Source organism: Porites lutea, chromosome 9 (genome assembly GCF_958299795.1).
Source record: "Porites lutea chromosome 9, jaPorLute2.1, whole genome shotgun sequence".
In the NCBI taxonomy this organism is placed as follows: domain Eukaryota; kingdom Metazoa; phylum Cnidaria; class Anthozoa; order Scleractinia; family Poritidae; genus Porites; species Porites lutea.
In genome coordinates, this window is record NC_133209.1 from 27,168,445 (window position 1) to 27,182,323 (window position 13,879).

The 13,879-nt window shown below is 40.2% G+C and overlaps 1 protein-coding gene across 1 annotated transcript; it reads left to right on the forward strand.

Moving 5' to 3' along the window:
- Positions 1–5,477: 5,477 nt before the first annotated feature.
- Positions 5,478–13,879, forward strand: LOC140947475 (uncharacterized). Its single transcript, XM_073396587.1, has 5 exons — positions 5,478–5,622; positions 7,049–7,288; positions 9,724–9,921; positions 11,299–11,484; positions 13,741–13,879. The coding sequence occupies exons 1-4, from the start codon at positions 5,556–5,558 to the stop codon at positions 11,475–11,477; spliced, it is 684 nt and encodes a 227-aa protein (XP_073252688.1). The 5' UTR covers positions 5,478–5,555; the 3' UTR covers positions 11,478–11,484; positions 13,741–13,879.

The following is a 13,879-nucleotide window of genomic DNA, read 5'->3' on the forward strand; positions in this document are numbered from 1 at the left end:
GAGTCTTCCAGCCTATGCTACTTTTTCTGTTTTAAGTTCTAAAGTAAGACTACCGTTTTGGAACTAAAGCGTTCCTTGACAGTGAAGAGAGGCTTTGAGCATTTAAATTGCGCGATCACGTCATGTACCCGGAGAGATGAGACCTTCTTATGCTTCTCTTTGCTCCGTAACTAATTCTTTTTTTCGGGAAACGTGACAAACTTTCCTGCAGTGCTTCAGCCATCATCAACTTGTCAATGGTTTCGATTGTTGACAGTTTGTTGTCAACGCTTCACAAATCAGCCAATCGTATTTTGCGTTGTGAGGCCAACGCTTAATTCATTGGCTCTGGCTAAGCGGGCAGTCTCTCTTTTTTCTTCTCGGGCTGCCGCCCTCGTTTCGCGCGTCTCGCGGCTTCGCCGCTCCCGCGCGCGTGCATTGCTCTCACTAAATCTGAAGAAAAAGAGAGACTGCTCGCAGTCTACCAACTAGTTGGTCAAAAATATCGAGAATAAAAAAAATTTAGCTTCTTAAAGGAGCTGTGTCACGGCTACTGCGCATGCTTGCATTTGACAGATGCAATTGATGTAAACAAGGCCATGTTTAGACTTTAATCCTCTTCTGCCGCCAAAAAGACGGCGCTTTTCGCTACTAGTGGGCTATAACATATAACCTAGTAGTAGCTCAACCAATCAGAACGCAGCATTGATAATAGACCACTACTTGCATATTCATATTACTAAATAACCAAGATATTCTCTTGGCCCTTCCTTATATCGAGTTTCCACTGTAAACACTTTTCGCTGGCAGTCTCGTTCTCTAATGGAATTGTCTATCAGGAGATGGAAAGAGACGATGGCGCCTACGCGGACATATTAGGGACCTTACGAAATGCAACGGCAACGTCAGAAGGCAATAGGGATATATTTAGCAAAACAACAACTCTGCACGTTCATCACGATTTTTGTACTTTTCTTTGTCGTCCCTGCACGACTACGACTTGAAATGACCAAATTTTTTAATTTTTTTTTTGACAACGGGAACGGCAAGGCGATAAATTCTACCATCTCTGTCTGAACTCGGGCGCGGCCCCTCTCCACAGCTCCAACATAATTCCCTTCTTTTTAGTAACTGGTCGACTTGAGATAATCGCGAAACGGTTTGAAAGCATGCGGAGTCTTTTTTTCAGCGACCTGTTAATGAACGTCGCCGTTGTCGGATCGTAGGGTCCCTATTATTAGTTCTTGGACCTCAGAGACCTTACATTCCTCGCATTCTAAAAACAGATTTACATATTTTATTTACCATTACTGGCTTTTTCGGCCCCCTTCAAGCAACAGTGGGTCATATGACACAAGAGCGACTTTCTAAACTGCCAATTCCGCCTCCTTAACTTTTGCTTCCAGGTTAGACCGCAGCCCTCCAGTAATAGTAATCTTCTAAAGAGATCATTAGTATGTACAAATCAACGGTGCTTTGCTATACGCGCACTGTTACAGAGTTTCGCTTCAGATTTTATCATTTGTAGTCGGTTTTGGTAGATGGCTATTCATTTTATCAATTTCATTCCGTGAATATACCCTCAACAAAAAGCACGCAATTTTCCCGTTTTCCGTCTTAGCGCCCCTCCCTTTCGAATAATTGTAAAACAGTTAGAGTCGAAAGACAAAGCTAATTGTGTATACAGACAGCCTTAAGGGTCCTTGAAAGTTTCATCCATCATGGCGAATCGAAAACATTCACAGGGCACGAAATATTATGGGGCGATTTAATCTTTTTGTCAGAACTTGGCATGGGTATAAGCTGAATTCACTGTTTTAGTAATCCCCTAACAACTCTGACAACTTTTCAGCTTGGCGGGCGTGTAGGCTAGCACGCTTGGGAATAAATAACGCAAACAGATGTGTATGACGGCTGACATCATTAATCCGGTTGTTTCACGGTCAACACTTTTAAAATGCTTGCTTTCCACACTTGACTTCGCAGGTTACATGATTCACTATAACTTTGAGTTTTCATTAGTTCCCCTCGCTTCGCTTTGTGGCCACTAAGTTGGCCTGGTACAACGCGTTTTTTTAAATTTTCTTTGTTGTACTATTAGAGACATTCAGATTCTAAGACGAGGACGGCTACATCACTGGGAGAACGAAACTTTCTCAATAAGAAGCTTAAGCAACGATGAGACAACGGCAACGAGAAGGGCAAAAAAGCAATACGTTTAGATTAGCAAAACAACCAACTTTGCACGTGCATCACCCTTTTTTGGTACACTTCTTTGCCATCGTTCCACGATACAACGTGAAGTGCCTAAATTCACGTTTTGTCGAGGACGGGAACACAAGACAACAACTTTGTTTTTCGTTTCCTAAACTTTGATACAGTCCTTTAGAATTCAAGGCCAAAAACATTTGACAAAGTAAACGAGATGGAATAAGCGTGTTAAAGTTTGGGCGTGAAGCAGCGCGAATTCACTTTTTAATCGTAGCCGTCGTCGCCGATGTACCAAGTAGTGGGCGCCGCTCGTGAACCCGCATCATTAGGGACTTTAAGATCCCACGACGCGGACGGCAACGAGAACGTCAAAAAAACAATAGGTTTTATAAGCAAAACAACAACTTTGCACGTGCATCACGCTTTTTTGTACACTTTTTTGCCCGTTTTTGCACGACTACGACATGAAAATGCCCAATTTCGCGTTTTATGGAGGACATAAGGGACCTTAAGCATCGACGACGAAATGGGACGACGACGCCGACCGAAAGTAAAATTTTCCCGCGCGAACCTTCTGGGCATGCGTAAGGTTGTCAAAACGTCGTCCAGCCTTCGTCGACGACGTAATTCAGTGAGGTTTGCCGTCGTCGCTAAAACGTAAGTATAAAACTATACTTTTTGTCTATAAATCACTCTTTTCCCCCGTTGTCATTCCGTACAAGTAGAAATATATTCTTTGTGGATTAGCAGAATCCAAATTGTTAAACACTTTGTCGGTTTCTTCGCCTGCTAACTTGAATTTATTTTTCAGGTTCGGTTTGTTTGAAAACCTGAGTGATGGCGGAACAACAAGTCGGAAAGACAAGTAAGCTTTCCTCTGCTATCTTCCAAACCTTTTAGATTAGCTGCTGTACGTTCCCTTATGGTCCTATGTTTACTCATGCATTCTAGGTTGTACTATAGGATAAATGTTCCTTTTTTCGTACTAAGATTTAATAATTTCCCATGTTGTTTTTAGCCGCCATTAAAGGCAACTATTTTTCAGTGGACTCAGCTAGAACATGATGTGCTTATGAGGAGCCCTGAGGGAGGACAAATATGGGAGAACATTGTAGCAGCACTAAATTCTCTTCAGCAGCCGAAATTTAGCTTAACTGCAAGTCAGGAGCTGTTCGAGATCGGTATACAGGTTTCACTTCATTTCAAAACAAAAACAAAAGCTGCGCGACGAAGAGAAAGCCTCCACAATCAAATAATCCAGGTCGTAAGGAACAATGAATTCGCCATCGTCGATTAAACCATCGTCATACCTTATAAAATGCAAATTACGGACGTCTTTGAGTGCCCTAACAAGACTGTAACAAGACAAAGTTCTTCGCAAAGAAAAAGTCGTCGTCCGTCTGGGAAGCTGCACTGCTTAAACTTCGTTTTCCCCGCCGAAAACGAAACCCTTGGCCCAGTCTGCCTCGGCTGCGAAGCGTCGTCGTCGTCCGTTTCGTTGTCGATGCTTAAGGTCCCTATAAACAAGCAACGACGAAATTTTATTTCTCTTTTTGAACTTGGATATTGGCCCCAGGATTTCAGTTCCAGGAGGGTTCACCTACATTTGACAAAGTAAGTGGGTAGGAATAATTGCGATAAAGACTGAAAGAACGCAAATTCACTTTCTAAGCGACGTTCTCGTTGACGTCGCATCGTTGGATCTTAAAATCCCTAATTTGGCGGAAAACGCGATAGCCGTCGTCATTCTACTACAGGTTTTTTGAGAAAGTGTAATAGTGGCGGAAACAAGTTATCAAATGTTCGTGCTTTATCATTTTGTGATCGGGAGAGGGCTTAACCTCCTTCAGTATAAATAACCGTACGAACTTTTTTAGTGAAAAAAACGTAAAATGAGGCTTTCTGGGTTGTTTACTCTTTGAGCATAAACGAAAAAAACCTGTAAGTTAAATCTCGCCCCCGTAGTCTTCCGCGTTCTCGAATCTAAAGCTCTATAAATATAGACTGAAACACTGAGTATGGTGATTCATGATTAATTTTGTAAAGGAGGACACAAACAGGTGGTTCCTCATTTTATGGAACAAAATATTGATTAACTGTTAAGATTGAAGCAATAAAGACATTGCTATCGAAATGATCGTTCAGTGGTTAATACATATGGTAATTGGTACATCATAAGCATTACACAAATCTGGGTAGTGACACGTCAACAATGCAGAATTTGTGCGCTAGTTCGTCAGGCGTCATTTCGCCGGGGCAACCAGTGGTTGGCTATTTACACCCCCTAGTTTTTGGTGTGCAAATGGAACTTTTACTATCTTTGCCATATATTTACTCCTCAGTTTTTACGTATTTGCAATTTGCAAGGAGCAAAGTTGAGCAAATCCACCTTTTCGTCGAGTGACCTGACGAATGGGCGGTGGGGAGAGCTGGAGGTACCATAGCATGGGGTCCCAGAAAGAGCTTGCTCGCCGACTGCGAGCGCGGTCGTCCTTCTTTCCTCAGAGATTATGCAAATTAATAGTTAAAAGGAGGAGAGATTTTCTACGCTCGGGCTTCAGCCCTCCTTCCGCTCGCACCTCACTCTTGCTCTAGACTTTCTGTGACTCAAAAGAAAAATAAGAGACTGCTCGCAGTCTATCAGGTCTATGGATCCGCCCCTGGTTATTCAGCGCCCTCTGCCCTTAATTCCGAAAGAGAAGTGGTTGCTTTTCTCACCGATTTTAATTTCTATTGCAAGCATTTACTTGGAGATCAAAGCTTAGAAAAACTTATTTTTTTATTTGTTTAACATGTAGAACTGAATTCAAAGTCGCGATCGTATTTCTGCATTGTTTGAATTGTATCTATCCGTATCTGTATCTATGTTACAGCATCAAACCAAGAGACTAGACAGCGAGAAGTCGTCCTTCATTCCTCAGAGTTACGCGCGGTAGGCGAAAAAGTAAAATTATGTAAATTAATAGTAAAACGGCCGAGGAAAGACTTGGGGGAGGGGCGGGGGAGAGAGTGTTCGCAGTTTAACCAAGCATGGATAATAGGAAGACTTTATCCATGAATCAAGAGACCAAACTGTGCAAGGATGATTGATAAAACAGTTATTCAAATATGCGAAAATTCTCGGGGAGAAAAGTTGAAACCCACTGTGATCTGCAGCTGAATAAAGATCTTTGTTCAACAAAGTGATCCATCATCAACTCCAGAACAGCTAACAAAACAATAATTATTGTAGAGTTCATGAATATCTATCATCAGTACTTGTGCAATGATAGTTTTCGTATGTCTGCACGCACGTAAAAGGTGATTCTTTTTCTCTTTTTTGCCTATATACTGAGCAGTATTCGTTGTAGTTGGAACGCGCTGACATGAAGTTTCTGCAAAGTTTGATTGCTACTGTTTTCTTGACAAAATTCACTACCGCGGCAATTACAGGTAATCGACTTTATTATTAGGAAATAGTTTTTTTTTTTTTTAACATTTATTTGGTTACAACACTTTTAATGATAATACTTACATTTACGTGGAAGGAAAATAAAAACAACGTACAACAGATAAAGGAAAAATACATTGTTACAGCATTTACAACTAATTAAGCCTAAAAAAGTTTTTTATTAGGAAATAGTTAGCTTTTCTGTTATCACACGGTCTCATGAATGGGGCGCTGGCTGCAGGTTACGTCTTGTTACGGTCAACGCTTAATTTGTTTCTTATATGCGGCTTACGTCTCATGTTTTTCTATTTTATATACTGTTAATAGGAAAATCGAAGATTTATTACATTTTCTTAGAGTGTAAATTATTTCCATTGTTGTATAGGTACTTTTGGGACTATGCCAGCGTGGAAACAGCTTAAATAATATCCTTTATCCACAAGACATACCCAACGATTTGAACAGGTTCTACTGTCACGACCAGGCACTAATGCGACTATCTAATCACCCATCCCCACTTAACATAGTACTCTGCCTAGGTAATAGTGAGAAGGAATGCGTTTATTTTAACACAATTTCGACTTTAAGTACAAGATAAAAATATGAATGGGCATTTTTTTGTGGGCCCGTACATTAGTGCGGCAGAGCTTTAGTTTGTGAAGGAAGAAGTTACGTTCGGACGCGAGTACAGTGGAACCTCGGTTTAACGAAGTGCCAATTGACTGGGGAAATGTGTTCGTTATATCGAGGGAGTTATATCGAAAACCTCGGTTTAACGAATTTTTGGGGAAACAACTAAAATATTCGTTAAATCGAGGTTCCTTATATAGAGGTTCTGTTCCATACATTTTACTATAATTTTGCCCGGGCTGATGAAAATCTTTTGTTAAACCGAGGAGTTCGTTATATAGAGGTTCGTTAAATCGAGGTTCCACTGTATTTAATATTCATCGTGCTTGTGAAATAAAACAGCGAGTATAGATCTTCATCATGCGTTAATGAATACGAGTGAATTAACTGTATCAAAAATTAATTCAAAATCACCCATCAACCAGAGGTGTACATGTGACCCGAAAACGGCCCATTGATTGGTGAAAACGTAAACCCTTTAAGTCCCAAGAGAAAGAGTGATCAACATCAATTTTTCTCCTAACAATATCGATATATCGTCAAAAGAAAATGTTACTCTCTCTACTAGTTTTTCAAGGAAATGTAAAGAGATCAATATAGAGAATTTGTATGTGGATATTGGGGCTTTGAATAAAGGGTTAATAAATTAACAAATGAATTTTACAACGCTTTTGTGAGATGTGTTGAGCCTTCATGAAGATTCATCTTCTGTATTAAAGTTCTGTGTAAATCTTAACATGACGCAAAATCTTCGTTTTTAAAGTGATAACTATTTTAATTTTGTTAATCATATTTCAGATACGGAGCCTCCAGTTTTCATTAATTGCCCACCCGATATCTTAATTGAAACCGTCGACTCTAAGGTTCGTGTAAATTGGCAGCTACCCATGGTTACAGACAATACTGGTGTTCCTACTCTCGAGTCAAACCGACAGATTGGTTCTTATTTTAGTGCTCCTGGTTTACACGAAGTGACTTATACGGCAAGAGACTCGTCTGGAAATGTAGCCACATGTAGCTTTCGCATAACTCTGAAAAGTAAGTGAAAAGTTCGTGTTGAGCGACATATGGCAATCTTGACCTAGAGCTCTTCTACGCATGTCGAGGAGAGAGATCGAGAGCGCATTCCCAAACCCGTAAGCACTGGGGTCGAGAATGCGACATATGGGCAAAGTACACCCTACCTTTCCAGCCTCCTCCTTAGGCGCTTCGTTTTTCGCATGGTAGAGGTGAGCGCGAAACGCGAATGACTGACGATGAACCGCAAGGAGCCATGGGAAGAGTACAGACGGCAGGCAAAGCGCGTGTCGCACGTTGTCTCCTTCTCACCTTCCTTTGGGCGCACATTTTCATAGAGAGAGAGACGTCTGGGTAGCAGCTACCTTTCTTTACTCCCTTTAGTTAACTCTCTAGAAGACGGACATCTCTCTAAGACGGATACTTAGTGCCCGGGGGGCGTTATTCCCGGGAATTCTCGTTAGGGGTGTGCCGCCCAGTTCTTTAAATCCTGACCCGATTTCAGATACGTTCATACACGCCTCGAAAACGATACCCGATTCCAGACCAAAATGGGCAAAGTGTATACCCGTTTTTAGACCAAAACGGCGCACAAACCCTACCCCTGGGGCGGCCTATACCTATATGGCTTATATGAGGGAGTACCCCCCCGGACACTTAGTGCCGGTCCTAAAGGTGTCCTGCGTCTTAAAGAGAGTTGACTTCACATGAATGCCCGTACCGTTTTGTTTCGTTTCTTTCTTTTTTATTGAGAAAATCTCAGATGTGATTAGTTTTAAAAGAGTGAAACTGAAATTCTTGTCCTTACGATCATGTACATTATGTTTGCTCGCTGACCAGGCTTTCGAAAGGAGGGGACAAACAGGGTCATGAAGCTTAATGCCAAAATTAGTGAGATCGCGAGTCCGGAGACTGTTTTTGACAAAAAAATTACCAGCCGTGTCTGCCATTTACATAGGCAAACCCGTCGGTCCACCGTTTGGGCAAGTAGTGAGCAAAATGTAGGACTGGTAGATTTTGTCCCCGAATTTGCCGAAAAACGGCCGCGAAGTGGGGGGGGAGGGGAGGGGAGGGGGGGAGCGAGGAGGATATTTTTTAAAGAGGCGAAATATTTTCATATCCCCCTACTTTATACAGAATTTTTTTGATACCCCCCCCACCCCCTCCCCCCTTCTTTACTAAACTGAGAAAAATTCACAACCCTCCCCGTCTCAGTTTTAATGAGGAAAGTAAATTGTGGGCAGTATGACGACAGTGATGATGATGATTATGAGATTAAAAAAAAATCCGTGACGTGGAAAAATAATGTATAATAATGTAGATAGCGCTGGTTGACTGCACAAAGTAAAGGACATTACAGTTTTAGTCGTTAATAACAAAAACATCCTTCATTGAACTAGACAATAAGGAACTTCACTTGTGTAGCGGTTTATCAGTAACGTTACAAATACTTACTCTTTCAATGGCATCTAAAAGAATTGGCATCCCCCCTTCCTGCCTTCAGAAATTTTTACCATCTCCGGTCTTTTCCCTTCAAAAAATGAATACAGCCTAAGTTTTGAAGAAATGGAATTTCTTTTGGAACATTCCCACCGGGAAAACAGGACTACCTTTTCAAAAATTCCGTTGCTCCCGGAATTTTTCAACTGGAACTACCCGGAAAGTCGTGTTCTATTTACTTTTCAACCGGATTTTCCAAAAACTGTTTGGAAATGGTTAACAACCAAAGACATATTCAACACTAATTTGCTTTGAACAGGGCTTTGGCACCTTCTTTTCTGTTATTTGCAAGTTTTTCTAAACTATTGATTTAATGGTCTTTAATGTGTAGTTGCCCTCGGATTAATTTCAGGAGCTGATTACTGGTTGGGGTGGCGGGGAGGGGGGTGGAATTAACAGTTAACTGATGACAAAAATAGAGGTTAGTTCCAATGTCTCATATAGACATCTCAGTTGTATGCCGGGCTCCTATTTTCTCAAAAGCTCACAGGATTATTCAAAGAAGGACAGATCCAGAGCCGTGAGTGCTTTCTTTCAGTTTAAGTCTTAATTTCAGGGCGTTTTCCATTTGTCAGTGAACTGACCGGGCAGACCCTTCCCGTCGTAATGAGAATTTCACTTTTAATCAAAACTATTCAGCCAGATCAGTCAAATCCTAAATGGTATACCCGAATGAGATGGTGCTTCAGCGCTAGCAAGCGGGAAAAAACTTTGGAAAAAGCCGATTTCATTTGCTACCTGACTGCTCCGGCCGGCTAGTTCTATTCTGACAAATGGAAAGCGCTCTAGGTCTCCGCTAACAAGCTGTCTGAAGCGCACGTTTTGTAACCTCATAAGGAACATGAGCTCACTTATCATTTCAACATAACTTATAAACGCTTGTTGCATCTAAATTAGTGCGTATGATTTTCTATTTATATCCTGTTTTCCATGAATTTACTACTTTTCGTTAACAGAGAAAACTTGCCCCATTTATCCTCCCCCTAAAAACGGAGCCCTTGCCTGTTTGTCCTTAAGTGATGACCCTACATGTGCTGTGATGTGTAAAGGCGGCTTCGACTTTGTCTCAAATCCCGCATGGCTGTATTTGTGCAGCCAAGGACAATGGATTACCATACCATTTCCCACTGGATTACCTTGGCCCAGCTGCTCTGGTAAGATTTTCATCAACATGGGAACTACTTGACTGCAAAACAGTCCTTATCTTTGAGTATTAAAGTACGTACGCGTGTGAGACTCTTAGCTACGCTAATCCGATTTTGAGGGAAAAAAGCCCAACTGTTTTGCAGTCTAGGTAACTACAGAGAAAAAGCAAAAGCCGAGTTCGATACCTAAACTCAAAGCATAACAGAACTACTGAGCTTATTGTCGATTAAAAAACTTTCCAAGGAGGACGCCTTAAATTTTTTAAAACGCTAGAAATGCACCTCTTCAAACCGTTTCCGAGTACCCTGCAAACAGAGGCTACATTTTCGCGGTATGAGCTGGCGTGCGAAAAGTAGCTATTTTTCGCACTCCAGCTCGTATACCGCGAAAATGTAGCCTCTGCTCGCAGGGTAGCTTCCGAGGAACGCGATCAATTTTATTTTCAAGTGCACCGAACGAATTTTTTTAAAAAGCAACTGTTCGAAGGAACAAATACTGCGTTGAATTTCTAAGCACGAGAGGGGCTATAACATGCGGGATAACAGTTCAATTCATCTAAGAAATTTGAAGTGTTTCTATTAATTTGCCTACGCTTTTCGGAGATTGTATTCTCACATTTTTTTTACCAAGATATTGCAATTATTGTTAAAAAAAAGGTTCAGCCCTTGGAAGATATTCTGTGGCACTTTGTAATACCTGTCGCAATTTGCAATAAAATTGTCGCACTTTGTAATAACACTTGTCGCACATTGTAATAAACAAGCTGTGACACTTTGTAATAAAAGGTCATCGCACTTTGTAATAACACTTGTCGCAAACTTGTAACAAACTTGAAATGGATGTTCGGAGGACAAGTAAACCCAATAATAAGTATAATCATCGACAACAACAACAACAGCTTTTTCCTTACAAAGTGCGACAGAACAAGCCCCCGTATTTTGCGATAACATTTTCATTACCTTGCCTTAACTCATAAGCGAGAAACCAGAAATTATCTTTCTGGGAAAAATTTATCGCTTTTTTGAAAATGTCACGAAAAGAAAAGTTCAAGCATGCCATTTTAGAAACGGGCAGGGAACTTGAGTCTAAATGCGCCCGCAACGGTTTCTGGGGTGTCGTCACTAGGGACGCGCAGGTCAGCTATTGACCAGTGTTTTCCATGTCCCAAGTAACAGCCCCAGAAACCCTTGCAAAAGTTAACTTGGCCGCAGTTCCGTTCTCGTTTCTAAAGTGGCGGGAAAAGTTTAAAACGCGCAATAACCGCTAATCCTTGATTCAGGTTGATTGAGTCTAAAGTTTTTCTGACCCAAAAAACAAACCGGATAAAACGAAGTTTTAAATGTTTTAAAAACATTAATGAAAGTCTTTTATTTGTTTAATTACAGAGGTAACACCTAACCACAAACTGAAAATGGGCCATTTGCCTAACTATTACTTTGACGGAAATGCTCCGAACGCCTTGGACACCATAAAGACTAACTTCATTTCTTCGTTGGGAGTTTTCGGTACTTGTAGAGATGATCAGAAATGCAAGAAAGACCTCGTAAATGTACAATTTGGTTAACCGTCAAGTACGTAGCGTTTTTTCTTTCTTTATAATACTAAATTTCCGGTTTGGTCCCCGGCGTTTAGTAACAACGAACTTTACGCCCCGTTTATATGAGAAAAACCTGTCACGGGTAATGGGGTCACCCACTACTCCCAGACGAGTCAACTCTAACTCCGGGGACGAGGGGAAGGGGATACTTAAGAAATTTTGGGTGGGGATGTGCCGATGGGACCCTGGAACCCTTAGCCTAAAACAACAGCTAGTTTAGCTGAATTTTGTTACCCCATACTAGACTAAACTCCCCAAATCCCCGCTATCCTAGAGTAGCTTTTAGGCCGAGTTGCGTAAATTTAAACTTGCCGATTTAATAATAATAATAATAATAATAATAATAATAATAGTAACAATAAGAATCTTTTATTGATAACAAAGCTAACTATTAAATCCTATTTACAATTAATTTCACTTAAAACACTATTCAATCAAAGCACTATTTACATTAATAGTAACTGTTTATTCACAAATCCATGGAAAAGTGAAAAGGAGTTAAAGGCGGTTATCCCTTTCTAGTTTATCTCCTTATAATAACATAAGTTAAGAACATAAATTATTTACAACTGTTTAAAATACTAAATATATAATATATTTCACGGTTTGAAGAACTTAGTGTTCACTAGAAAAATTTGCAAGATGACATCTCAGTCTGTTCTTAAAAGTGTTCAAATTTTCCATCTCAGCAAAAATTCCTTTGGCAGATTATTCCACTCATCGATTATGCGTATAAAAAAAGAATTTTTTAAAAAACTATTTAAAGTTACGGATGCAAACTCAAGTTTGAAACGGATTGAAACGGTGATTAGCTCATAAGGATCGAAAATCATGTGCAAACGTAAAAAATGCTGAGGCATCTAGTCCATTAAGTCTGTTTATTGTCTTATAACCGATCGGTAAGGCCATCCCCTCTTTTTTCTTCGTTTACTGTCGAATGCGTTTCCTGATATTGGGTCGGTCGGTCGGATTGAAAAAAAAAAACGTAAACAAAGTCACAAGAAGTCTCGGAATAGTAGGCCCTGGTACCCCAGAACGACGTTAAAGGTTAACATTCACATATCTGGATTAACAAAATTTACAATATACTGTGAAAAATGTTCATGTTTTTGTTCCTGTTTTTCTCTATGCTGTTACTATGCTCATTTTTCAGATTAAAAGAATTATTTCAAGTGAAAAATGTTGTAACTACGTCGTTACGTCGTCGAAAATGCCAAAAATTAGGGTCGGTCGAACGACGGTAAACGGAGAAAAAAAAGAGGATGGCCTAAGCGACAAAAATGATCTTCTTTGTTGAAGTGTTGGCCATTTAAGGAACTTTGGACGTTCTTTGTAGGACATGTCTGGCCCAATATTTCCAAGGCCACATTTGAATGCCGCTCTACGTTGTACTTTCTCCAAGGTGTGTGAGCCTTTTTTGAGGTGCGGACACCAAACCTGGAGAGCAGTACTGGGAATATCGGACGTACCAGACTCTTATAAAGTTTCGAAAACACTCAGGAATTTTTAGGAACCACCGCTCGTCTTATGAATCCAAGCACACTGTTTGCCTTATTTGCACATTTGTTGGCTTGCATACTCCATGACAGGTTCGAAGTAATGTAAATTCCAAGATCCTTAACGACTTCAGATACAGCTTTTGACTTTTTTATATTTTTGAGTGGCAATTCCTGGTTTCCCTAGTCTAGACTAAAATTGTCAACCAGTTGATCAGTTTCCTGGAAAATGATAACCTTGCTCTTTTAGGAATAAGTCAATTGAAGTGACCATGATGCGAAGACTGTAACACTCGTAGTCTTGGCCGTCTTTTTTACGCACTGTTCCAAAAAAATCCTCGAGAATTTTGTTGAGCGCCTCCGGTTCATAGCTTTCAATTTTTGGTCGTGGCCCTTTTGTTCTGCCTAATATCTTCAAACTTTTAGCCATACCTATTTTGAGTTTTTTTGTTTTCTACATTTTCCTTTCAGTTGCAATTAAGTTGCTGTTACTGTCTTCAAATTGGTCAGCCATTTTTTCTACAGGTAGCCGATTTGTAGCTTCGCCTACTTGTCAATCATCACCTTTTTTGAACTAATTTCAACTTTCTGCACAAAATTTCGCGTTTTTTCAACTATATTTGGGATAATTTGACAAGTTTTCACCAATCAGATTGCAGACATTTTTGTATGTAGATAATAATAGTAATAATAATAATAATAATAATAATAATAGTAATATTTTTTTCCTGCAGGTTGAAACATACCGTTGCGCACTGATGAATGAATGATGCATTGAGAAAATTAATTTAGAAAGGAAAGAAAATACCAATTTAAGGCTACTAGAGTAACGACATGTAAAACACAAAAGTAATAAACAGCGTTCTAATCCCA